The sequence below is a fragment of the Bos javanicus genome, chromosome 3 (genome assembly GCF_032452875.1).
Source record: "Bos javanicus breed banteng chromosome 3, ARS-OSU_banteng_1.0, whole genome shotgun sequence".
NCBI classification, from domain to species: domain Eukaryota; kingdom Metazoa; phylum Chordata; class Mammalia; order Artiodactyla; family Bovidae; genus Bos; species Bos javanicus.
In genome coordinates this window covers 84,521,504-84,549,104 of record NC_083870.1, presented here as the reverse complement: position 1 = coordinate 84,549,104, position 27,601 = coordinate 84,521,504, and the positions used below count along the sequence as shown (strand labels likewise).

General features: G+C 40.8%; 1 protein-coding gene across 7 annotated transcripts in view; it reads left to right on the top strand.

Moving 5' to 3' along the window:
• The window catches only part of NFIA (nuclear factor I A), a 427,927-nt gene that overhangs the window by 296,494 nt on the left and 103,832 nt on the right, over positions 1 to 27,601 (top strand). For all 7 annotated transcript variants that reach the window (XM_061411778.1, XM_061411773.1, XM_061411779.1 and 4 more), the window contains 2 exons: positions 6,835 to 6,952; positions 13,804 to 13,931. In XM_061411778.1, coding sequence (XP_061267762.1) covers positions 6,835 to 6,952; positions 13,804 to 13,931 — 246 coding nt within the window. The remainder of the gene's footprint in view (positions 1 to 6,834; positions 6,953 to 13,803; positions 13,932 to 27,601) is intronic.

Here is a 27,601-nt window from a genome sequence, read left to right as displayed (position 1 = left end):
CTCCCTAGTGGTGGTGTGAGGATTAAATAGGATGAGGAGCTTAAAGCTCTTAGCCAGGGTCTGCCCAAAAGTGATGCTTGGTCAATGTGAGTCCTTATTGTTGGGATGGTGATGACCGTGTCAGTGCTGTAAATGGTGCTGGTGGCAGAGGTAATGGATTTTCATTTTTATTATAATTATTCCTAGCATTATGAAATCCAAAGAGCTTAAGTGACTAAGTGACTTAACCAAGTTCCTCTGGTGGTTACTGGCAGGGCTGGACTCTATAAACAGTCTCTCCAAGGCCCTGACCAGCACTTTTTCTATGCTCTGGGATGTCTGTCCTTACAGAGCTTAAATTGCGCTCAATCTAGTTGGGTAGAAAATCTTATATATTAATAAGAGATAAAAAATGATGAAGCCTATGGTCAAGTACACATGGAGAAAAATCAGTTTCACAAAGTACGGAGCAGAAAGGAAGTGTTGTGGCTGGTCTAGTCCTTCCTTAACATCCCCATGTTTGATTGGCAGTGGCCATAATCTCTATACCAAACCAGCAAGCAGTTAGTCGTTAGCTTCAGAAGCCCAGCTTGACATCCTGGGCAGATGCATTTCCCTGATTTGCAAAAAAGACATAATACCATCATTAGCACATTTCATTATATACATCTTTTTTATATTTTATATTTATTAGAATAATATTATTTGCTTATTTATGCCCTTTCATTGTGTGTAATTAGAAACTTGCCTTTTATACCTATTCACTATTTACCAACTGTGAAAATTTTATTTTCATCCTTGACAGCATAGTTTAGGTCTCCATTCCTTTTTGCCAGGACTCCCAAATCAACCTATCAACTGATTTCCCCACCTCCAGAGTTATAGTCACCCAATGTTCCATCTGTATGCTGTTGCTGTGCTAATATTCCTCACGCGTGCATACTCAGTCGTGTCCAGCTCTTTGTGACCTCATGGACTGTAGCCCGTCAGGCTCCCCTGTCCATGGAATTTCCCAGGCAAGAATATTGGAGTGGGTTGCCATTTCCTCATCCAAGGGATCTTCCCAATCCAAGAATTGAACCCGCATCCCCTGCATCTCCTGCAGGCAGATTCCTTACCACTGAGCTGCCTGGGGAGCCTGCACGAGCAGCATTCCTCAGATTCCGTAATTATTCTCTCACTCCCATTCTCAGAAAATGTCACGGATCCCACAGATCACTCTCTCAGTTTAAGCACCCATTCTTCCTGGTCAGCCCTTTTTCTGATCCCACAAGCCAATGAGATCTATTACTCCTTTGAACCTCCCTAACACATCTATTCATTTCCCCTGTGAGATTTAACACATTTAGCCTTGCATTAGATATTCAGGTATAATTTTTTTTATTATTCCACTAGGTTATAAACCCTGTGGGGGCAGATACAATATATACCCTTTTATCATCTCAAGTTTAAGACCAATATTGTACATGAAATTCAGGGTGGTACGGCAGAAAAAGCCCAGCTTTTGAGGTCAGACATCCTTGAATTTTAATCCTGGCTGTCTCTCTTCCTTGCCTTTCTGTGATCCAGGGCAAGTGATTTAACCTCACTCCAGGGCTTAGTTCGCCTCATCTAGAAAATGTACCTTTCCTGAAAAGATTGTTTAAGATTTAAGTTAGGTATAATAAATAAAGTGCTTCTCAAAACATGAGCCCCCAGGTTCTCAGAAAAGCCTACCAAAAGGCCACCTTTTGAATTGTCAGTGACTTGGCAAGACTTCCAGTTCTCCAGATTAGAGGCGCTGAGAATACTCAGTGCATTGCAATGGTATTTTGACCGTGACCTCTACCCTCAGATATAAAAAAGCCTTTCTCTTTGGCTCTCACAGTTTCACTGAATCAGAATCCACTGCAGTAAGCTGACATGCATACCAACCATACACATAGACAGGACTGGACGATGTTGCCTTACAAGACTCTTTTGAAGAAAGCAGAATTTGGATCTGTGAGTTATTAGAGTTATGTAACCCAGGTGTGAAACCCAGTCTCATTTCAGAAATGTAGTGAGGGTTTAAAACTCAAGACATATATAATCAGTTTGCCAAATCCTGATGTTATTCACCAGAAATCAATAGGTGCTATGGAAGGTGTCCCATGCTGCCAGGACACCCAGTGTTGTTAGATTACAGCTAATAAGTGGCTCACAGGAAGGAAATACACAGGCAAGTTAAGGAACATTTCTGTGGGCTTAATTATTTTTTTATTCTCTCTAAGAAGTGGACATACCACATGCACACGAGTATTCTTTTCCCTTCACCTATTCTGCCTCCCTTGACATTTTAAAAATATAATCAAGGCAAAATACATTTTCTAGACTAGAACATGATAGTGTCTTTGCATTCTAAATCACCTCAGTCATGTCCAACTCTGTGACCCTACGGACTGTAGCCCACCAGGCTCCTCTGGCCATGGAATTCTCCAGGCAAGAATACTGGAGTGGACTGACATTCCCTTCTCCAGGGGATCTTCCCAATTCAGGGATGGAATCCACGCCTGTTATGTCTTCTGCATTAGCAGGTGGGTTCTTTACCACTAGCACCCCCCGGGAAGCCCTAGAGCACGATAGACAAAGTGTTCAATGTAAGAGCAACTGGATGTTCACCAGCAGATGGGGGGCCTCAGACTTCTCTCGTTGAGTCAAGTCCATCTTCTTTACATTTTGCTCTGTGTTTCCTTCCAAGACGAAGGAGTGGGGTCATCCAGTTTCCACAGTGCTCCATCCGGCTGAAGCCTCAACCCCATCTTGAAACTTGTGAAGAAAACTGAATCCAGCCTTATCCTCTTTTTTAGTTAACAAGAGATGCCATGATACTGATTAGCCTTATCCTGTTTTTTAGTTAACAAGAGATGCCAATCTCTAAGCTCCATGAAGGCACAAACTGTAAGCACCTATTAAGGGACTCCCCTGGTGGTCCGGTAGCTAAGACTTTGCACTCCCAGGGCAGGGGGCCTGGATCCGATCCCTGGTCAGGTAACTATATCCCGCATGCCACAACTAAGTGTTCAAATGCTGCAACTGGAAAAGATCCTGCATGCTGCAAGGAATGATGGAAGAACTCGTGTGCCACAACCAAGACCCGGTGCAGCCAAAAAAAAAAAAAAAAAAAAACCCACCTATTATATGCCAGGCTGCTAAGAGGGGTCATGGGTGATCCACGCCCCCATTACAGCAATCCCCTCTGCACCCCATGGCCTATTTAAGGCATAAAGTATTATGAAATCAAAGTGGAAATTATGCAAATAAGTTTGATATAAAAAACAAATTAGGGAATGACTAGCAAAATTGTTCATTAGAACTCTGTTTACACTCATTGTCAAGCCTAAGCATTTGTTTTTGAAGTAAAGACCTTCCTCGATTAGAGCCTGTCATCGAGAGATGTGTTTGAATTTCAGAAAGTAAATCTGTATGCAGGTCAGGAAGCAACAGTTAGAACTGGACATGGAACAACAGACTGATTCCAAATAGGAAAAGGAGTATGTCAAGGCTGTATATTGTCACCCTGCTTATTTAACTTACTATGCAGAGTACATCATGAGAAGTGCTGGACTGGAAGAAACACAAGCTGGAATCAAGATTGCCAGGAGAGATATCAATAACCTCAGATATGCAGATGACACCACCATTATGGCAGAAAGTGAAGAGGAACTAAAAAGCCTCTAGATGAAAGTGAAAGTGGAGAGTGAAAAAGTTGGCTTAAAGCTCAACATTCAGAAAACGAAGATCATGGCATCCGGTCCCATCGCTTCGTGGGAAATAGATGGGGAAACAGTGGAAACAGTGTCAGACTTTATTTTTGGGGCTCCAAAATCACTGCAGATGGTGATTGCAGCCATGAAATTAAAAGACGCTTACTCCTTGGAAGGAAAGTTATGACCAACCTAGATAGCATATTGAAAAGCAGAGACATTACTTTGCCAACAAAGGTCCATCTAGTCAAGGCTATGGTTTTTCCAGTGGTCATGTATGGATGTGAGAGTTGGACTGTGAAGAAGGCTGAGCACCGAAGAATTGATGCTTTTGAAGTGTGGTGTTGGAGAAGACTCTTGAGAGTCCCTTGGACTGCAAGGAGATCCAACCAGTCCATTCTGAAAGAGATCAGCCCTGGGATTTCTTTGGAAGGAATGATGCTAAAGCTGCAACTCCAGTACTTTGGCCACCTCATGCGAAGAGCTGACTCACTGGAAAAGACTCTGATGCTGGGAGGGATTGGGGGCAGGAGGAGAAGGGGACGACAGAGGATGAGATGGCTGGATGGCATCACTAACTCGATGGACGTGGGTCTGGGTGAACTCCGGGAGTTGTGATGGACAGGGAGGCCTGGCATGCTGCGATTCATGGGGTCGCAAAGAGTCGGACACAGCTGAGTGACTGAACTGAACTGAACTGATGTGAATTTCAGTATTTTCTATTTCTTAGCAGTGACTATTTTTATATAATGATAGTTGTGATTAAGGTCTAACCATTGCCATTATCAAACAACTAAGTGTTTATTTTAGAAGTTGCTTTGCCCCTCATGCTGTTTCTTAATTCCATAGTTTTATTATGGCTTCACAGTCTCCCCAGTTTCCCAAAAATCTGTCCTAGGAATTATCCTGTAGCCCTCATTTTCCACCATTACCACACTTCAGAAGTCAATACATGTTCTCAGTTTCAGCTCCTAAACAGCTGTCTCCAGACTCCTCCTTTCTATCCCTTGGACCATGCCCCCATCTTCTCTTATTTAAATGACTCGACTGGTCTCCCTGGTTTTATTGATTATATTCTTCAGCTGCCCCACCCCCACACCCCATACTTATCCTCCTGACAGGTGGCATGTCTAGCTTATAAGTACAGATTTGACAGTAGCATTCTTGTACTTTGTTGGTTTCCCTTTGACTAACAATCATTTACATTTGACCGATGCTTACTGACTGCCTCCTATCATAAGGGATTATTTTAGATACTAGTAGCATAATCCCAATAGTCCCCTTATAGTGGAGTGTGATAGAGCTTCATAGCTTGTAAACTTGAGAACTGACTGAACTCAAATTCATATTCCTTAAAGAAATCTACCTACCCTTCATATTGTTATTGTTTTTCTTCAGTTGCTAAGTCATGTCTGACTCATTTGCAACCCCATGGACTGTAGCCCACCAGGCTCCTCTGTCCATGGAATTTCCCAGGCAAGACTACTGGAGTGGGTTGCCATTTCCTTTTCCAGGGGATCTTCCTGACCCAAGGATTGAACCCATATCTCTTGCATTGACAAGCAAGTTCTTTACCATCTGACCTTAAATCTCCCCTTTCCCCATGTATTATTAATATGTACCACATCATACCAAGTTATCATAATCCAATACACATTTTATGTTCTCTTACCTGTATAAATGCTATTCTCTCTACCTAGAATGCCTCCATTCCTCTAATGGATAAAACCTACTTGTCCTTTTAACATTCTTCCCAGGCCTCACATTTGCTGAGGCCCTTTTACTCCCTTGAACCTCTCATCCCTCGGCTGAGTTAGATACCCACTTCTATGCAGCCATATCTAGGAATAACACTAGCAAAGGACTGACTTATCAGACTGTATTGAAATTGATCTGCCAGCCTAACTCTAGAGCTGTTTCAGGGTAGGGACCATGCCATTCATTTAAGTGTCTTCCTTACCCAGCATAATTCTTGGCAGTAGCAGACTCTCAGTAATCATTGGTTGAAAGAGTGAAAGTCCCTGGTTCATGATTTTCCTAATTATCCTTTCTTCTTATGGATATGAGCCTCTATTTAATTTATTTATATATTCACTTCTACGGGCTTTAAAACTCTCAAACTAATGCCTTGATACAGAAAAACATGCATCTATTGCTCCCGCCTTGTATAATCTTCCAAAAGAACAGATTCCTTGCATGTATATAATTACACCACTATTTACACAGAATTGTCTTTTAAGATTGGTAGATGTTATTTATTCATTTAAAAATACTTATTAAGCTACTTCTGTAAACAGGATATCTAGAGGCTCCAGGACATATAAAAAGTGCAGAGAATCACATCTCACACAAGGGTCAGCCCTGAAAATCATGTGTAGTCAAAGTTATTTTTAACAGTCCCTTGAATCAGAGGTCAACAAATTTTCCTATATAAATATTTTCAGCATAGTGAACCATATGGGCTCTGTCACAGCTACTCTGCTCTTGCAGTGTGGAAGCAGAGATGATATGTAAATGAAGGTGTGCGGCTATTCCAGTACAAATTTACCTACAAAAATTATGGCTCAGGAACCACAGTTTGAGGACCTTGCCTTAAACTGGAAGGTGGGACAGACAGTAAAGATGTATGCAGGGTGCTGAGGGGATTGGGAGTAAGGGGAAATCACACATTCTCATCGCATGAAATTGGGATTGGGTGACCTGCAAAAGATGAATTTGCAGTTCAAAACTAATTCCAAAATACAGATGTGTGGAAGCTATCACAATCAAACAAAGCTAGAAAAACCCAGGGAAGGCTAGTCGTTCAAGAAAAGTAGCAGACCAAAATGTGAAGGTATTTGTTAGAAGCATCCAGGAATATGGCAACCTTAGTGACAATTTACCATTACAAAAAAATAGGGAAGATGAAAGATGTGTTATAAAAAAATATATGTCCTTCTGATGCAGAAGATTTTTATTGTCAGAATTCTTTTAAGGTCTGAGTTCATTACTGATCAATTTGGATAAGCTAACCATATAAATTCAAATATAAAATGTGTTAAATGTAACACTGAAATATGCTCTCATTGATCTTTTATTCACAGACCTTACCTGATATTTCTTTCTTTTTTTTTTTTTTTTTTAATTCTAGCACCAATAGCTGCAGGAACTGGTCCCAATTTTTCTCTCTCAGATTTAGAAAGTTCTTCATACTACAGCATGAGTCCAGGAGCAATGAGGAGGTCTTTACCCAGCACATCCTCTACCAGGTAATTTTATTGTTGGCTCTTAACGAGGTCAAACTTCCTAGTTTACACAGCTTGATTTTTAACTCTGGGCCTACTAGACACTTAGCAGTGTGCCTCTGGTAATAGATAGTAGAAGTGGGTTCAGCCCGAGTGGATTTCCAGTATCACTGAGGACAGAGAGCAAATGCACAGGCGGCATGCCTATGTGTGCATGTGGGGTGGGGGCGGCGCTTCCCAGGTATCCACCTGCCAATTCAGGAAATGTAGTTTCCATCCCTGAGTCAGGAAAATTCCCTGGACAAGGAAATGGCAACCCACTCTAGTATTCTTGCCTGGGAATTCCCATGGACAGAGGAGCCTGTGGCCTGCAGCCCATGGGGTTGCAAATGAGTCGGACATGACTTAGCAACTAAACAACAACATAAGCTCACACACACACACACATACACACACACACACATATATACACACATACACATATATACATACAGACTCACACATACACATCACTCAGTCAATTCTATGGCATGGGCTGAAAATAGTTAAAGACAGCTTTATCCAAAATGAGCGTCTTGTGTTCAGCTGTAAACTGTAAGCATTAGTGGGAGTTAGGGGGATGGAAAGTCATGGAATGGTGCTCTGGGTGAAGACGTGAGCAAAGACACAGAGGCAGGATGGAGTATGAAAATGGCATGTTCTCAGAAAATTAAGGACAAGGCTCGACTAGGGGAGAGTGTTTTGGCTAGTTTGGCAGAAAGTTGGCCCTGGTGACGACAGTCCCAGTCTCCATACCGACAGCAAACGTTACTGCTCAGTTTCAGCTCTTTTCCTACTACTGTGCCCTGAGAGTTCTCAAAATCCAGTCTATTAGAGTTGCTCTGAGAGATGCAACTATGTGATATCCTAGTGTGAAGATGTAAAAGCAAATGCAGCCCGACAGCATTGTGGGGCCAGATCACAAGCACGGTTGCACCGGGAGACCTTTAAAAGAGTAAAGCTAAAAGAACACAACCAGATAACGATTCCAGGGTGCTTGATCCCCTTGAGGTCACAAAGCCAAAATCAGAATGAAGCATTTTGCAAGATCCTGTTGTCTCCAGATAACCTGTACCGGAGGGAAAGGGATTAGGCATTAAACCCACAGTATTCTTTTACAAATTGGCTTTAGTGCTGGACTGTGACAACAAAGAAAAGAATGGTGCAGAACGATCTTTAATGTTTGTGTACTTTGCAGAAAAACATTTGACAAAGGTATGTTCCTCCTAAAGCAAGCATTTGAGGATTTAAAACAATGTCCAGATGATAGAAATTTTCCCTGGTAGAGACTCATTCTTACCTTGACTTTATGTATTTTAACCATCATTACTTAAAAAAATCATCAGCTTGGTCATTACCAATAACTTGAAGATGGTTAAATAAACAGTATTTTCCCACATATAACCACCAAGTCCTACCATCATCTTTCACGTTATTTAAATGTCCCCCCTAGTTCACTGGGGTATAAAAAAGTTGTCTCCAGCGCCACCCCTCCCACCCCACGTTAAAAAAAAAACACTTGTAACAAAAGAATGAGATTTTGAACATATTCAGGTAGTCATACATTCTGAGGATTTTGAATGTTTGCTGATGGAAGGGACATTGTGTGTAACTACACTTAGTCAACATAAAAAAGCTTTGCAAATACTTGTGGTTAGTGATTAATTTAAAAGTCGATTGACTGTTTGTTTTTCATATGTGCACTGTGCATGTACCATGGACAGCCCAGCTTCTCCAGCTGTTTTTTGCCTTTTGTTTCAACTTTCTGTGTGGAAGCCTGGTTATTAATGTACTTTAAAAAGCTAGTGTCATTCCCATATTCTGCAAATAACTAACCCTGATAAGGCAGTAATTATACACAGCATCAGTAGTTAATAACTTGATAATATGTTTGTTTTGCTCTCATTAGGCTCTCCTAAGATGATTCTTTTAAAATTATTCTTTAAATATATAGACCCAGCAGAATTATCTGTGTACAGTTGAGGAACTGTGCCCAGAAGAATACCCCAGATTTCCATATAGAAAAGTTCATCAACCAATCAGTCTTTGTTTATGTTATGCCAATATTAATTGGTCACCTGCTCTGTGGCAGTCACTGTATTAGGTGCTTTACATACCTGATAGGCGTTAATCTTCACAGTAATTTTACAGTACAGACAGTGCTGCATGTAACAATGTATCAGCCCACAACTCAGAGAAGTTAAGTAACGTGCCCAAGGTTGCAGACCAAGTAAATGGTAGAGTCTACATTCAAACTTGGAGCTGCTGGAACTTTAAAACAATACTGTTTTGACACTGGATCCTCTTAGGAATGGGGCTCACTCTTTCAGGAAGGAATAGAATAGGAAGCCCCCAGAAAGGATTATCTGGCATCTCTACTTTTCATGGACAGTTAGCATTTGCTATTTTGAATCATTATTACCATCTTGGAGGTATGTACGGTTCCTGCCTCCCCTTCTGGATTGCAGATCCCTTAGAGCAGCGGTCCCCAACCTTTTTGGCAGCAGGGACCAGTTTCATGGAAGACAGTTTTCCCACAGATTGGGGTGGGGTAGTGGCTGGGATGATTCAAGCACATGAAGTCATTGTGCACTTGATTTCCCATCTGATGCTGCTGCTGATCTGACAGGAGGTCCTGGTCCACACACGGAGGGCAGGGACCCCTGCTGAACTCTTCCAGTTCAGCTGCAAACACGTATTAAGTCCCAAGGATATGAGATCCATAAAGCAAGTAACAAGCAAGTGAAGTCAAGTAACAGGAGTTTTGCAGTCTCATGATATAGACTGACGCGTGAATGAAGATTTGTAGTTCAGAGCATTTGGAACACTCAGGAAAGAGGCATTTTGCTGTTCTTTAGGGACAAGATAAAGCATCTAGGCTTTGCACATAGTAGGAATTAAGCAAATATTTGAAACGAAGATAATAGTCTTCCCTTAATTTCTAGGTAGTATTGCTAAAGACAGAACAAATTCCACACCCAAGAAGAGGTGGTGTGTCATTACTTAAAAGAGTATTTATCCTCCTTCTTATGTAGAGACCTTACTGGTCCTTTCCTGTGTCCCTCAAGTGTTTCTAGGAGAATAGAATTTATGTTAGATAGTCAAGAGCAAGAAGCCAGAATTAATAACTGGGGGTTCCCTGGCTGTCCAGTGGTTAGGACTCCGAGCTTCCACTGCAGAGGGCACGGGTTCCATCCTTGGTTGGGGAACTAAGATACTGTATGTCGTGCAGCACAGCCAAAATAAAAAAAAAATAATAAGGAACAAAAGTAATGACTGATTCATATCTAAATTTAAAAACATAAAGATTGATAGGCTTTAACTGTAGGTTCTGTATTCCTTCCAGTAAATATGTTCAAAATCATAGAAGGGGTAATATAAAAATTGGGATGAAATATGCTTTTCTTATCCCAAAGAACTTCATCAAGATAAACCAGCTGTCAGGTTTGTGAAGTCAGTAAACTTTGTCCTGGAAGCCCTTCACCCATCGCTCCTGGCACTTCTAATTTTCTTCCTTCCTGGATCTTGTTCTCTCCTCTAGCCTGTATCTCCACCTTCCCAACATTTATCCTGTGTCAACGTTGCCCTGACAGTCCTTGCTTTCAAACTGAGGGGTCAGCTAATATCTACAGACTCTCTCACCTTTAGGATTTAATAACCACATGAGTAGGGCTTCCTTAGTGGCTCAGATGATAAAGAATCTGCCTGCAATACAGGAGTCCCAGGTTTGATCCCTAAGTCAGGAAGATCCCCTGGAGAAGGGAATGGCTACTGACCCAATCAGGTATTCTTGCCTAGAGAATTCCATGGACAGAGGAGCATGGCAAGCTACAGTCCATGGGGTCGCAAAGAATCGAATACAATTGAGTAACTAAGTCTTAATGCATGAGTATTTGCATTTTATTCTAGAGGACACCAAGGAAATCAAAAGCATTAGAAACTCAGAAAAATATTGGTACTTGGAGAATGATAGGTAATGAAGTTGGCCTTTTGGGTGGGATCTCACTGAATCATGACACTTGGGCGAATCCTTGTCACAAGCACTCATGTGACTGTTTCTAAATCTGTAGCCCAATTCAGCAGTGTTTGAGCATCTGTTATTAGTCAGATACTGTGATAGGCACTAGAGCTTTAAAAAAAAATCCTGATAATCTCCTTCTTCACAGATCTCAAGCTCCTGTCAGAGAATGTAGGTCTTGCCTTTTATTTGCCAGGGAACACAAGAAAATATTTATTCTGTTTCCAATTTGTATTCTTTCAACTTCTAACTAAAATTATTTCAGGTGGCTTTCAATTTAAAAACTATAACAGATAATATTAAATACAGAGAGGGCAGAAACCATGTGGAAAGATGGGAGAGACTCTTATATCAAGAACCTGAACCCAGAGTTATTCTTTACGTTTAGCCCTGAGATGCCTGGTTTCCAAGGCAAGAAGGGAAAGCACCAGGTTATGTAATGTACCTTTTCCAATAAAAGGAAACTAGAATTTCTTTTAAAGAAACGACATGTTTTCTGGTTTTATGTATTAGGAGTTTTTTTGTGTATGTCCTTTTATAAAGTACTTCTGTTAGATGCAGTTTTACATAAAATACAGAAAAATTCTTTGAGTGGCTCTTTTTCATTAAACTTCAAGGAAAGCCAGGCAATGGACATTAAATAAATTGTTAGAGGTTTTTTTCTTTGGATACTAAGCTAGCATGCTGCAGGTCTGTTGCTTTCCTGCGATCTAGCTTTCATGAGAATAGAGCTTAAAGGCTAAGACTCCTGGAATGGCAACTTCAGTAACTAGAATTTCATGCCTTGAACTGGGTCTTCCTCACTTTTTTAATGGGATGCCTGCAGTGGCCTCTTAACTGTCTCCCCAGGGAAGGTTCTGTCTCCTTCTTTTCCCTTAGCTCTTCAAAAGCCATCATCTCTGCAACTACCAGAATGACCTTTCTGACAGATGACTCTGACATCACTTCCTGTTTAGATCTATTCAGGGAGCCTCTATTGCTTGTAAGATAAAGTCCAGATATACAATATCTTCTATCACCTTCACCCCATCTTTCTCTGTACCCCTCCTGCCACTTTTAACCTGTTTTAACCTTTTAACACTTTTAACCTGTGTTTAACCTGTCAGCTCTGCGAGCGTCACACACTGCTTGTGGTGTCGTTTCTGCTTGACGTGCACCTTCCTCCTGGAGTGATGTTGGGAATAGCTAGTAACCTGGGTGACAGGAGCATACCAGTTAGGGCAGACCTGCCCTGCCACAGTGCCAAGTCCTGGAATGCTTCTAATGTGCCATACCTTAACCCTGTAGGTTTGGGATCATGAAGCTGTCCTGGGCCAAAGATGGGGTGGCAAAGTTGGGGCAAACATGAGGAGCTTGAGAGTGGGACTTTGCTAGTTGATAAAGAAGTATTTCAGTATCTTAAAATCCAGAATAGCTGCCTCAGGAATGCATCACCTGAATAACAGCCTTTCCCTGCCCTGTTTTTCTTTCTGCTTCGTCTCCTTACTCACTCTCTTACAGACAGTTCAGGAACCATGCCCTGTGGGCATCATTTCCCGACCTTCTCTGTGTATCATTGCTTTCTTCCTCCATCAAGGAACACACTATAACCTCTGTGTGGTTCCACCATCATACCTGTATTTCTCTGTGCACGATTTCGTTTACCTCTTGTTCTTCATCCATGAGATTGTAAACCCCATGAACACAGGTGTTATATCTGATTCATTTCAATATTCTAGCCTTTAGCACAGTACATGACATGTGGGAGGTGCACAGTAAATGTTTGATGAATGAATATATATTTAAAATTTTGTACCTGACATGTGAGGAAGAGATTACCCAACTAGTACTCACACCAGGTGTGAAATCTACTAATTCTGGTATGTTAGTTACATAATCAATTAATACAATTAGAACAACATTAGCAACATGTAGCATGTCACTACCTTTTAACTCTTGCAACCTCAAATTGGGAGAAAAAGACCTCAGTTCTTTAACTGGAAGAAATAGAATATATTCTGGAAATTTCCCAACCATACTTCTCCAAAGCTAAAACATCCCCACTTGATGGCACAGAAGTTCATTTTTGGTAATTTCCTTGTAGAGAAGTGGCATGCAAGTCACTGGGTCACTCTTTTTTCCACGTCCCTTATTCTCACAGGGAGAATAAGTAGAATTCTTCCACTTTTGTCTCGTTTGTTCACTGCTTTATCTCTAGAGCCTGCACAGTGGCAGTAGGCCAGGTCCCAGTCCAGGCACTGGAGATAAAACAGTGAACAAATGAGGCAAAAGTGGAAGGAAGGTATTGTCACTGTGCAATGAGTATTTTTTAAATGAAGAGCTCTAAGTAGAAGATGAGAAAATATGGCCAAAAAACCCAAAAGGCAATTCAGGCTTTACTTCGAGGGTTGTGTGCCCTGATTTTTCTTCTTCCTGGGGCGCCAGAGGGGTTAAGTAGATGTCTAGGATCGTTGCTGATGGCAACACCCCAGCCAGCGCTCTGGGAAATAGACATGTGGGCTTACTACCCAGTCTTCCAGGTGGAGACAGGAGACGAGCCAGCCAGCAGTTCCTCAAAGGAAAAAGGAACCGGATGTGGTGGCAGCAGCAACTCAAGTGACAGTAAAAACCAAACCCAGACACTTGGAACAACATAGACCCAAGAGTTTGTTCTCCATCCAGTGACTCACTAAACTGAACAGGAGCCCAAAGAAGCCCACGGAACTACACTGAGTTACCCAGTTGCTTCCTTCCTTGGCTTTCTTTCCACCAGAGATGCCATGTCCAGGAGAAAGGTGGTTTGGATGGCTTTTAAACATGTACCCGTTTGTTATTTCAGCTCCACGAAGCGCCTCAAGTCTGTGGAGGATGAAATGGACAGTCCTGGTGAAGAGCCATTTTACACAGGCCAAGGGCGCTCCCCGGGGAGCGGAAGTCAGTCCAGCGGGTGGCATGAAGTGGAGCCAGGTAAGCAGGGCGGGCGGCCACTGTGAAGTCTAAGATGTGCTGGGGGTTGGTGGGGAGGAGGGAGTGACGCCAGGCAGAACGCGAAGGGAGTGAGCTCAGAGCAGTGGACTTTCTGACTTTCTCCACGTGAACACGTCTGTACCTGACGGCTGCTTTTATGAAAGGGTGGCAGGGCAAGGATGCCATTCAGCTGAGGTGAAAGATTGAGAATGGTGTGTAGGGTTTTCTACTCTTACATGTTTTCACTACACAGCGATCCAGTGCTCCGTTTGCCTTTGCTTTCATTTTATACTAACTGCCTTTTGGGTTTGGTTTTATCTTTTATCAAAATAAAAATCCATCAACTTTTTCGACTGCATCAGTAGCATTAGAGAGGAAAGAAGGGCTCCCTGTGCAGTAGCTTGCACTTGGATCTTTATAAAATGAGGAAACTTTTAAATATGTTTTGTCATCACAATTCTTTTTCTATTTAAAAGCAGCAGCTAAAAAATAAAATAAAAGGAATAGCTATCTTTATGTCCGTCTTTTATGAACTGAGCAAATGATGACTGCTAGTCTAACCTCCTGGGGTTTAGTCCTGACTCTGGAGTCTTGAGCCATGTGACTAATTCTGACAGCAGAAGCCTTTTGAAACTTTTCTCAGTGTCTATAACCTCCAGATTGGCAAGGGAGAATCTTCTCCAGTACCTTCCTCAATACGCAGTCTAATGATGTAGAGAATAGAGTGGGCTTTGGAAAAAGACAGGTTGAGTGTAATCCTGGCTCCGCTTTGGCTGGCTGTGTGATTATGGGCAAACCACCTAACCTCTCTGAGACTAAGTGTCTCCATTTTTACCATCTGTCAATAATAATAGGCATTTCAGTGTTCTTGAGAATTAAATGAAGTAATATACATGACCCAACTAAGAATTATACCTAGCACAGTAAGTTTGAAAAGATTTTCCCAATTCTTGCCTCAGAATAAACAAGCAGCGAGAAAATCTCTGAACCCCTTCACCTTCAATCTTAACTCCTTTCTCTCCCCCTAACATATCAAAAGAGAATCTTCAGAGAGTGTGACTATAGAGGAAGCAACACAGCGGAGGCTTGGGGGATGATGGAACTGTTCTATATCCTGATTGTGGTGGTGGTTACAGGAATCTATACATGTGTTAACATTCATATTACTAGAAATGCATGCCTTCCACTTCTGAGCCCCCAGGCAGTTTTACTGTATGATAATTAAAAACAAAACCTCGGTCCCCACTAGCTGAGTCTTTTATCTTGTTCCCTTTACCAAAATGTGAAGATTTCATTTTGCCTCCCTTCTACCTAATCTTTTTACCCAGCTCATCCATTCATTGACTCACAGTTTCACTGAGAAATTTTTTGTGGATGAGGCACTACGCCTGGTTCTGGGAACTCAAAGCTGAATGAGAAGGTTGTGGCTCCTGCTTTCAAGGAATTCACAGTTGGGGTGGAGAACAGACACATAAGAAGATCATTATGTGGTGATACGGGAGGTGTAAGGATGGGGTTTATCTCTGGTGCCACCATTTTCTAAGTATCATCAACATAGTGCTCAGGGTGTGATGGGTCTTCTACAGAGGGCTACGCATCAGCTCACCCCACACAGAGATCCATGCCAGTTTGCCGAAAGCGGTCAGGAAATGCGCCCTGGCCTAAATGAACGTGCTGACTACCCATGCTGGTAAATGCACGTTAGCACGACCTCAGGATAGTGCCAATGAGAAGCTTATGTGCTGTTAAAAAATTAAAAGATCTACATGTTCTTTAAACCCTTTTTAAAAGGCCAGTTAAAGTCCTGGCTAGTTTACCTGCTTCTGTGAAAGTGAGAATCAAAATATATAGGTTTGGGACATTGTGCTCGAGAGTCATACTAACTCGGTTTTACACAGACTGGGCTGCTTTTTTTGTTGTTGATGTACATGAAGCTCCTCTTCCAGGAGCCTGTCCTCTGGATCCTTAAGTAGATTCCTTTTGAGCCTATGTGGGGGCTGTGGGAGTAGGTTAAATATAGAATATGTTGACCTAGTGACTCTTTTATTCAGAATAATTCTGTTCCCCTCTTCTGCATGTTATAATTCAACTGATCATAAATTTTAACATCTGAATAACTGTATCCCTTATGGTCATTAAACAACTAAAGTTTAATGGCTGAATCCTTTTGGGGAAGAGATATATCCTTTGGGGAAGAGACACACACACACACACACACACAATTACACTATATATTATACTATATGTATATCTTATATACACACATGCTATATACATATACACATATAGTGTAAGCATATAATTAATTGTAGGGGGGATTCTCTAAGGGAAAAAATGTATACTTTTAGAGAAATCCCTTATAATTTTACTGTATTCCTGGACTGATGCTCCATTCTCTATTTCTTTTTCATTATTGAAAAATGCAGTTTCATGGTATATATGCAGGGGGTGGGAGGGGACAGTGGATAAATTTACATTTGTCCGTATTCAGCATAGAAAGTCGTAATAGAAACAGGGCCTGAGGGGACATTAAAACTCAACTGAAGGATGTTGTACATGTTCCTGGTGGCTTTGGTGTCACTAACTCACACCAGCCATTTTAAATGGATAATTTATGCTGCCAGATGGTCCTTTTGGGGGATTTTCCATCTAGCCCAATCCCCTTTTGGCACAGAGGACACCCTTATGTTGTTCCCACACTGATCCAGGCCTAGCATCTCCCCAGGGATACAGTTCATTGAGTAGGAGGCTTTTAGTGGTCCACACATGTAAATTACCTTCATAACGTGCTGGGAGTTTATGCATATCTGAAGGCCAGCAGCCTCTTGGTTGCCTGCATTTGGAATAATTCTCACAAGCTAGTACTAAAGGATACTTTGTTTATGTCTCAGATGTGACCCAGGAAGCAAGGCCTGTGCTTACTCCTCCACTCAGAAAGCTTTGCATCTGTTTACCTGCCCTCAAATGCTTTTTCAGCGCTCCCCGGCCAAAAGAGGGCCGAAGGTTGCCAGAAGAGACAAATTTCCTGGAGCAACAGGAAGGCTTTGGAAAGTAAAACAAACCAGACATGCAGTAAATTACATGGGCTCTTTCAAATGTCTTTTGTAGTATCCTGTTCCCCATTAGTTTATCTCAGCACTTTTAGTGCACAGCTCTTATTATCTGGGAAGAAGGGCATAGGAGATTAAAGATGATGTTAGTTTAAAAACATCAGACAACCTCAAGCTGACTTTTGCTTCTCTTACAATGCTGCATTTGTTCTCTCCACTTAGTTTCGTTTCCCAGTTATCTCAAAACTGGGTTAGATTCGAAGCTTTGAAGCTAATCATGCACTGATGAAATGAGTCCTATGAAATTCTATCAAGCAAAAGTGCACATACCATCAACTCTTGTTTATCTGGACAAATGAAAAACTGCAGAGGAACTGATAATGCAAATGAATAGGAAGGAAACCAAGAGGCAGGCGCCTACACTGGGTCAGATACTGAGCATGGTGCTTTCGTATGTATGGCAAAGATTATGGTTACAATTGTTTAAGTACTTCCTGTCTACCAAGTTTTTTTTTTTTTTAATTGCCCTAAATTATGCAAGTAGAGTGAGCTTGCCTCTGTAGAGATGAAAACTGAGAATTATAAAATGTTAGGTGACTTGCCCAGAGTCACACAGATCGTAAACCTGGGGATCCCTAATCCAAATTTCAGTTCTGATTTTGGAATGTAAGTTTTGTCTTCTCTGCCCAGTAACCTCTTTTACTATAAACATTTATACTTGTATTTTAAGGTCTCATGTGATAGGCTTGTATTGAAATTAAAAACATAACAATAAAAAAAATTTAAATTATTCATCAGAAAGACTTGAAAAATCCCCTACTTCCTTATCCCAAACCCTTGACGTGCACCCAGGTCGGGGAAGGATTGTGGGTTTATTAAATACATATAGGACATAATACATGAACCAACAGTGTTAACTGTTAACAAAGTCAGATATCTATCATTTTTCTCATAAAATCATATAATCCTCAGGATTCAGATCTTTGTTCAAATAATACATCATCAGTGAGGCTTCCAGTGACTTAAAATAGCTGCTGTTTCTCTTCCATCATCCTATAATTCATAAACTTTTCCTTTCTTTATACCATCTTCTCCTGTTATCTTATGTTCTCCTACTTGGATATACACTCTGAGTAGTGGGCCTGGGTCTGTCTTTTCTGCTGCTGTACACCCAGCATCCCTGACAGTGTCTGGCACATAATACGTACTCAATAAATGTTGATCGAATGAATGAATGAAGCCTATAAAGCAGGGAATTTGGGTGCTTTCCATAAATCTGAAAGCAGAACTTGCCACCAGTAATTCTCTCAGAATTGATGTTTACTATATTCTCAATCTGTAGGCTATTATTCAGTCAAATCCAATTATTAGCAAGTAGTAAACAAAGCCATGGGTTTCCCCGGTGGCTCAGCAGTAAAGACTGCCCGCCAGTGCAGGAAACAGGGAGACACAGGTTCAGTCCCTGGGTTGGGAAGATCCCCTGGAGGAGGAAACGGCAACCCGCTCCGGTATCCTTGCCTGGGAAATCTCATGAATAGAGTAGCCTGGTGGGCTACAGTTCGTGGGGTCTCAAAACAGTCAAACATGACTCAGCAACTAAGCAACAACAGCAAGCAAAACAATTGCTAAGGCTCAACCAAGGGCCCCGTTGACAAGTGGTAGTATATAGCATTTTATTACAAGTATCTCTCACCTCGAAGGGTATTCCGTTAAGGGAATCGAATCCTTTTTTTCTAAAGGGAATACTTTATTGATTTTTAAGATAATGCTTTTTTTTTTTAATAAAAGGACAATTCATTATTACAAGCTGTATATCAAGAATTCCAATAACGAATCTTCTGTAGAATGTTTTCTGTAACTTTCTTGATTTTTGTCTGAATATTTTCAGATTTCCATATGAAATTTTCTCTATAGTAGCTTAATTAACACCCATATGAGACACTATGAAATCTGTATTATGTGACGTCTAATCTGTTACACAAAGTGTGGTCCACGCACCAGCAACATGGCATCATCTGGGAGCTTATTAGAAGTACAGAATTTCAGACCTTACCCAGACCCATGGAATTTTAACAAGATGGGTGGTGCTTATACATGTTAGTGATTGAAAATCCCTGATCTAGGCTCCTTCCTTGACTGTTCCTTTTTGCAGCCTCCTACCACTCAATTCTTGCCTTATCTAGAGGCAACCTGAACTTTCACTGTTGTGATCCCCAAGCTTTCTCCCTACTGTAAGTAGGAATGCCATTAATGCTCTTCTAGACAGATAGAAATCTAACCTATTTTCAGACATGTCAGAGAAGATAGTACCCTTACACAGTGGTTCATACCTCAGTACAAGAAGAAAATTCTCCTGTCTCTCTCATCTTCCTCCAGTTGAAGTACATGAAGAAGAGCTAGTCATCCAATCAATATAATTCAAGTCAAACCAAGTCACTGAATCTTTATTAAGTGCTGACTGTGTGCAGTACAGAGTAGGTTCAAAGTTGACTCCATTGAGTCCCTGTCTTCAATGGCAAACCAGATTTTCTTTGTGGTCAGACACCATCTGTAAGATGGGAACTGTGGTTTCTGCCCCATCTCTGTCACAAAGCTCAGTTCAGTTTAGTCTCTAAGTTGTGTCTGACTCTTTGCAACCCCATGGATAGTAGCCCGCCAGTCTCCTCTCCCTATGGAATTTTCCAGGCAAGAGTACTGGAGTGGGTTGTCATTTCTTTCTCCAAGGGATCTTCCCCACCTAGGGATCAAATCTGGGTCTCTTGCATTGAAGGCGTATTCTTTACCAGCTGAGCCGCCAGGGAAGTCACAAAGTTATGACAGTTAAATGATCAACTTGAACTTCTGCTTCAAGTGCCAAATCCTTTGTTAAAATTAACGTTCTCTAATTGTATGAAATATTGTTAGGATTATTGAAGGAGACAGACCTTACCAGCTCATGGTGGTTGAAAGCCAGCAGGATTAAATGCTACAGGGGTAAAAGGAGAGAGTGGTTCAACCTGACTTTAGAATTAGAGACACTGTCTGCAGAAGGAGGCAGTGAAACTGGATTTCCATTGGACCTCAAATGAAAAAGTTCACAAACTTGAAAGTGAGACATGATGTCTCTTAGCCTTTCAGTCATGGGTATATATAAATTTGTGTTCTCCACATATCTTTTTTTTCATATATATATCTATCTTACAAAGCAGTTTTGTGGCTGTCCTGTGAAGCTTCTCAGGTTGTCTGTGTTCCCAAAATTGACTCATTTGAGGGTTCAGTGGGTTTCATGGATTACTCAGTTGCACCACTTTCTGCATTTGACACATACATGCCAGTCAGTATTAGAATAAACGTATTTTTTATTGTGAAAAATATGTGAAATTATACAACTTTTTCAGTGAAATTTAGTTCTGTGTTTGAAAAGAGGAGCTTCTTACTCCTTAAATTTTCTCCTGTAGAAAAATATTCACAACTCTAGCATGCCTTCAGTTATTTTGTGATTGTAAAACTTTATTAACAGACACTGTTATTTTAGCCAAGATGCTGGAAGTTCTGAACAGTTCAGTAAAAAGTTTTAAAGCCAAATTTGGTAAGTAATAAGTTTAGCTGTAGTCCTTTTCTTAAAAACTTTCAGAGATAAACTTCTTTCAGAAATAGATTTCTTCCCAAAGGCATCAGTTCAGTTCAGTTCAGTTAGTTCAATTGCTCAGTCATGTCCGACTCTTTGTAACCACATGGACCACAGCACGCCAGGCCTCCCTGTCCATCATCAACTCCCGGAGTTTACACAAACTCATGTCCATTGAGTCAGTGATGCCATCCAACCATCTCATCCTTTGTCGTCTCCTTCTCCTCCTGCCCTCAGTCTTTCCCAGCATCAGGGTCTTTTCAAATAAGTCAGCTCTTTGCATCAGGTGGCCAAAGTATTGGAGTTTCAGCTTCAACATCAGTCCTTTCAATGAACACTCAGGACTGATCTCCTTTAGGATGGACTGGTTGGATCTCCTTGCAGTCCAAGGGACTCTCTCAAAAGTCTTCTCCAACACCACAGTTCAAAAGCATCAATTCTTCAGTGCTCAGCTTTCTTTATAGTCCAACTCTCACATCCATATGTGACTACTGGAAAAACCATAGCCTTGACTAGATGGACCTTTGTTGGCAAAGTAATGTCTCTGCTTTTGAATATGCTGTCTAGGTTGGTCATAACTTTTCTTCTAAGGAGTAGCATCTTTTAATTTCATGGCTGCAGTCACATCTGCAGTGATTTTGGAGCCCAGAAAAATAAAGTCTGACACTGTTTCCACTGTTTCCCCATCTATTTGCCATGAAGTGATGGGACCGCATGCCATGATCTTCGTTTTCTGAATGTCGAGCTTTAAGCCAACTTTTTTACTCTCCTCTTTCACTTTCATCTAGAGGCTCTTTAATTCTTCACTTTCTGCCATAAGGGTGGTGAAATCTGCATATCTGAGGTTATTGATATTTCTCCCAGCAATCTTGATTCCAGTTTATGCTTCCTCTAGCCCAGCGTTGCATGATGTACTCTGCATATAAGTTGAATAAGCAGGGTGACAATATACAGCCTTGACGTACTCCTTTTCCTATTTGGAACCAGTCTGTTGTTCCATGTCCAGTTCTAACCGTTGCTTCCTGACCTGCATACAGATCTCTCAGGAACCAGGTCAGGTGGTCTGATATTCCCATCTCTTTCAGAATTTTCCACAGTTTATTGTGATCCACACAGTCAAAGGCTTTGGCATAGTCAGTAAAGCAGAAATAGATGTTTTTCTGGAACTCTTCTGCTTTTCCCATGATCCAGAGGATGTTGGCAATTTGATCTCTGGTTCGTCTGCCTGTTCTAAAACCAGCTTGAACATCTGGAAGTTCACAATTCACATATTGCTGAAGCCTGGCTTGGAGAATTTTAAGCATTACTTAACTAGCGTGTGAGATGAATGCAATTGTGCAGTAGTTTGAGCATTCTTTGGCATTGCCTTTCTTTGGGATTGGAATGAAGACTGACCTTTTCCAGAGGCACAGCAGTCCTCATTTTTGAAAGTTAAAATTAAGCACTATAATAATACACTATCTGTTCTTATCACAATTATTAAGTCAATGTATACATTTTTAAAGGTATTTTTAGAAGAGTAGTTGGTAAACATTGGGTCAACCAGAAGCCCAGGACATTTAGAACCAGAGTTCAAGTGTCACAACTGCTAGGAACACAGTTGCATTTTGCAGACTTAGGTTGGTTCATTGTAGTCTTTCAATATTCCATATGGAGTTCAGTTGATTCCCAACTCCACTGGTCCTAATTTGACTGCTAATAGTCATTCATCAGTTGTAAGAGTGGGGAAAGTTTACCAGCTTAAACTTGTAGCTGAGACACATGAGCAGAAGCCCATTATCAATGCCAATAAAAAGGCTGCAGACTAGTAACAATAGTCCATTGATCATGGACACTCAGCCTCACTGGCATATATTAAGGGAGATGATTAAACCTCCCACAATCTCCTGCTGTAATAGGAAGAGTCACTGTTACAGAACACTGCCATAGGATCAATGTCTTGGCTTTTCTTCTGCATTTATAGAGCATTGGGAAATCATCATTATGTGACAACATTGTCTCCCATTACCTCTTTAATATTGGCACTTGCCAGATAGAGACCAGTGCACCAGAGAGCACCACTGCAGTGACAAGGGTTCTTGCTCTCTAGTGACCGTCTGTTAGCAGAGAAATTTCATCCAAATACGGGGTTATGAGAGATGAACTATATTACAAATTGAGCACTCCTTAACTGCCCTTCAGAAATGTTCATATCTTCTTTATCAAGGGGATAAAGGGAGGTCCCTTTAACAAAGGGAGCGAGAACAACATATTCTAATAAAAGATTACCTATTAGAAGAAAAGAAATACTCTTCCCATGTAAACGCATGTACACCATATGTGTGTGGATGTGTGTTTGTCAGATATATGGTAAAGCACAATCCAAAAAATAACTGTTGTATTCCTGAAGCCAGTTAAAGTACCTGGTACATGGTAATAACCATTCAATCAAGATTTGTTGGCTAACTGAATAAGTAATAAGATGGGAACCGCACATGTCTTATCTTATCTTTTGAGGAGGGCAAAGTGCTCAGGAAGTGGAGTGCTGCGTACATTTGTTCAGTGATTGAGTGCATTCGTCGAGTGAATGAGTGCAGCTTGACGTGCATCAGAGAACTCAGATGCACGATTTTGTGAATACGGAAGCTCCCAGGAAAACAGATGCTGCATTTTAGCTTGCCTTGTCTGAATAAATAAATTACCCAAGTCTCCAAATTTTTTATTTCATGTTTGAAAACGAAGCTGTGTGAATATTCTAGAAAGCAGGAAGGAAAAGTGTATCCTGTACCTTCTCTTTACATGGGAAATCGTCCTCCGTCTCCTGCTCCTGTCACTGTCTTCAGCACAGCCCCTGTGCCTTAGGTGGCAAAGAGCTGGCTCATCAAGTGGCCTTACTTAGCACATTGTAAGGAGGAGCTTTCGAGTAAATTTCATCCCAGCCACAGCAATCTTCGTGGGCTTGCTGGGGAGGGAGAAAATAAGAGAGAAATAACATGTATTTTAAAGAGGAGAAAAGTACAATTGAGATTCAAAATCCTCCAATTCTTCTGTTATGAACAAGCCTTGGATTTTTAGCAAATGACTTCTCTGAATTTTCATTTTCTCGTATGTCAACAATGGGTTCTTTAAAACAGCTGGCCTTCCTAACTCGTAGCTTTGAAAAGATCGTATGAGATGATAATAAAAACAGGAGCTACCATTTTTTAAGCACCAGCTGTGTGCAAAGTACTGTGCATGGCACAGAGATGAAGGTGTTTTTAATAAATGTAAAGTATACTTATAAACTTAAAGCTTTACACATATGTTATACCCCTTTTTCAAAATGCTGAAGTGCTATGTGAGTTTAAGATGTGTGCTCAGACACTCAGTCATATCTGACTCTTTGCAACCCCATTGACTGTAGCCCACCAGGCTCCTTTGTCCATTGGATTCTCCCAGCAAGAATACTGGAGTGGGTTGCCATTTCCTCCTCTAGGGGATCTTCCCGACCCAGGGATTGAACCCGTGTCTTCTTGCATCTCCTGCATTGGCAGGGGGGTTCGTTACCAGCTGCACCAGCTGAGATGCCCGTGTGAGTTTAAGATACTGTGAAGTTAAATTGAAAGCCTATTATACTATCTTTATCTTTTATATATGAAGCACTGTGCAAGATGATAGAAGGCATATAAAAATAGATAGGACAAACCTTCCACCCCAGAGAAAGAAGAACGGTAACTGGTTAAACCAGTACCCAGTTCTACAAGGACTTGAGTGTGCTAAAAGTCATGTAGTTTAGGAGTTGATTCGTTGGCTTGGACCACTATCCTCCGCTGTAATTGCTTGAAGAGCAGATGTATCAGCCTTTCCATTATTAAAGGAGCGTCAGTGAACGCTATCCCCATTTCCTCCCTTTCAAACTATCTTATCTTTCTTTATCTCTGAAAAACAGGTAGAATGTGGATGTGTAGGCAACACTCAGAAAGGGTACAACACAATGCCAGCCCATTCCAGCAAAAAATTTAGCTATCTGCACCCATGGACTCAACCCCTTCCTAAAGCAGTTCTAACTTGCAGATAATGAAATTGGGCGGCATCAAAGCAGGTGTTTACTGAGAGGAAACAAAATTATTCTGCAATGAGATTAAATTCACCAAAGGGGAAAAATAACAGAAAGTATAGTTGGAAGAGAAGAAACAAAGGATATGGACAGACAAACATATAGGTAGATAGATAATGACTTACCTAAGAATTTCCTGTGTTGATTTTTCTATATCTAATAGATTTTATTTGTCTAATACATATTAATAAATATTTGTAGGATTCAGAAGGTATTTTTCACCTCTGATACAAAGAGCAAAAACGATGCTTCTTTAGTGTCCCTACTTCCTCTGATCTGTTCTATGAACACAATGTAGGTATTTCCTAGACATGAGTAATATCACATTCTGATTAATAATAAAAGATAAATTTACTTTTATTTTGTCATTGGAATGCTGCTAAAAATTTAAATACATGGTTTTATTAGAAAGAGCTAATGTTTATTGGGGCTTCCCTAGTGGCTTAAGCAGTAAACAATCTGCCTGCAATGCAGGAGACCAGGTTTGATTCCTGAGTTAGGAAGATCCCCTGGAGAAGGGAATGGCTACCCACTCCAGTATTCTTGCCTGGAGAATTCCGTGGACAGAGGAGCCTGATAGGCTGCAGTCCATTTTTGAGCACTTACATATCTGTACGTATATGCACATATCACTAATAATAATAAGTACAGATCACTAATAATACTATTTGCAGACTTAACTTCCCTCTCACAGGCCTACACACTGATGATTCTATTTAAATGTTAAATAACCAAGTGTAATATTGTCAGTTTATATGGGGAAAAGTTTCTCTCTCTTCTGGCCACCAGTGTTTTTAACAAAATTGGTGTGTAGTACTGAGTTTGAGGCTCTCTATGGGGATGGGAGCAAAAAGAAAGAAAAGTCCAGGCATACACAGGTCTCAGGAGTCAGGAACTTTTCTGCCCCACGCAGCCCAGCAGTTTCTGATGCAATGGTGCGCATCCCAGTAGCTTTCCTGCTCAGCAGAGAATTACAATAGTGCCTATTTATCCAACTCTATCTATCCATGGATTTCAAGCACATCATAAGCTCATCAGTTAATCGAAGACATGGCACCCTTTTGGAGATGATGGGTGAGTTACATCCTTGAAGATGATAAGAAACGCTCACACTGACGTAGTAAATCAGTAGGTACTAAAAGTGGAGAGTGTTCTCTCCTGTACTGAGTCACAGAGTATGTCTCTGGGACAGGAGAAAACTTCAGAAGTAAAAATAAAAAAAAATCATTTCATTTCAAAGCATCTCTTTAATTTGATGAAATATTAAACCCCGATAGAATAACTGAATAAATACAGTTATTCAGCATGCCTCTTCAAAGTATTACTGATCTCCCTTTTGCAACAATTAAACCCCCACTCTGAAACGTTTGGATTTTTAAATCCTGGGTTACTTTGGTTCCCTGTTCTCTGGGTCTGTTTGGAGTGGGGGACTCTGTGCTGTGATCCAGCACCCCCAGCCACAATGGAGACAGGCTCCAGAGACAGCTGCAAATGCCCATTCACATGACCCTCCACATTTTAATGTGTTCGAAACATCTCATTGTGCTTCATTTGGAAGGAACATGCCAACCTCTAGGGATTTTCCACTTTGTATCTAAGGAGAGGTGAAGGTTTTTTCATTTGCATCCTTAGAAACACACTCAAGTCATTAGACTTTCAAGGAATGGCAACCCAATATCCATTTCTAATCTGAAGTGTCCTCTGCAGCACCAGATGATTCTGCAGTGTTAGTTGTCGACCCCGAAATCACTTCACTGTGATGAGCTTCCAAGATGAATGCATTCTAGGATATCATGATTACTTGTGACTTAAGGCCCATTAGAATCCGCAGTCTGCCTTTCAGCCATTTCATGAACCTGAGCGAAGAGACAGTTTATCAAAATGGCTGTGCAGTGTCCCTCATGTTTTAACACACTTTAGGTACTTGCATAAGCAGCACTTCATGTTCTAATGTCAAAATACACGTGTGAAGATTAAAAGTAATAAGGGATGCATAAGAATACTTTTCAGGGCCAGCTATTCTTTGATATTTATCACTTCATAGCAAAGACACCTGCTTCTAATTTTAAGACTTCTTTTTGCCAGTGGGTGATTTCTTTTTTCCTTTAGAAATGAAATTGTATCCTCAAAAGACTTAACTGGTCATTTTTCTCCTTTTGATGTGCTTGATATTTTTATGAGTTTGTCCATTGGCATTGAAGCCTTAACATGCCTTTAGTTTAAAAAAAAATCTTTATAACACATAATTATTATATTGGGTCACATAAATTTCTATCCTAGCCACACATTTGGAGACTTTTGCAGAGAAAAGTTGTTATAAATGTCATTATCTTCCACTTGGACTAATTGATAGTTGTCTTAAGTTGAACAAAGCCTGAGAAATAAACTCTCCCTGTGGGAGAGGTTCAGCAACTTACCCTCAGTACATATATTTGGTTGTTTTTCACATTCAGTTGGCAACAGTTATTATTTGAGGGTTGGTAACTGGAATCAAAAAAAAGAGAGAGAGAGAGAGGAACCTAGGTTTGTCTGTTTAAATACGTATGGAAATAGTCCTTTGGCTTGGGAGGTAGCCAGCCTACTTGTAGAGTCCAGTGTGGTTTGCTTTCTTGGTTTTATCGTGCATGAAGACCTTTTCCTAATAGGCACTGGATAAAGTGAATTATTCAAGTAGAAAAAGATGCAGAAGATGGTATCTTGCTAGCATCCCATTCTGATTGGCCCATGGAGAGTTGTCTGTATAAAATTGGATTCTTGTGTGGGGTTCCAAAAAAAGGTGTGAATATGAAGGAGAAGTGCTAAATCATGACTCCAGAGAAAATGTCGGCCATGAGCAGTTTTTAGTTTCAGTGAAAACCGAACTTCAGGATTTGGACAAATAAGACAAGGCGAAAAAAGGGTGAATCATTAACTCCAGTATAAAATTGTTATAGTGATC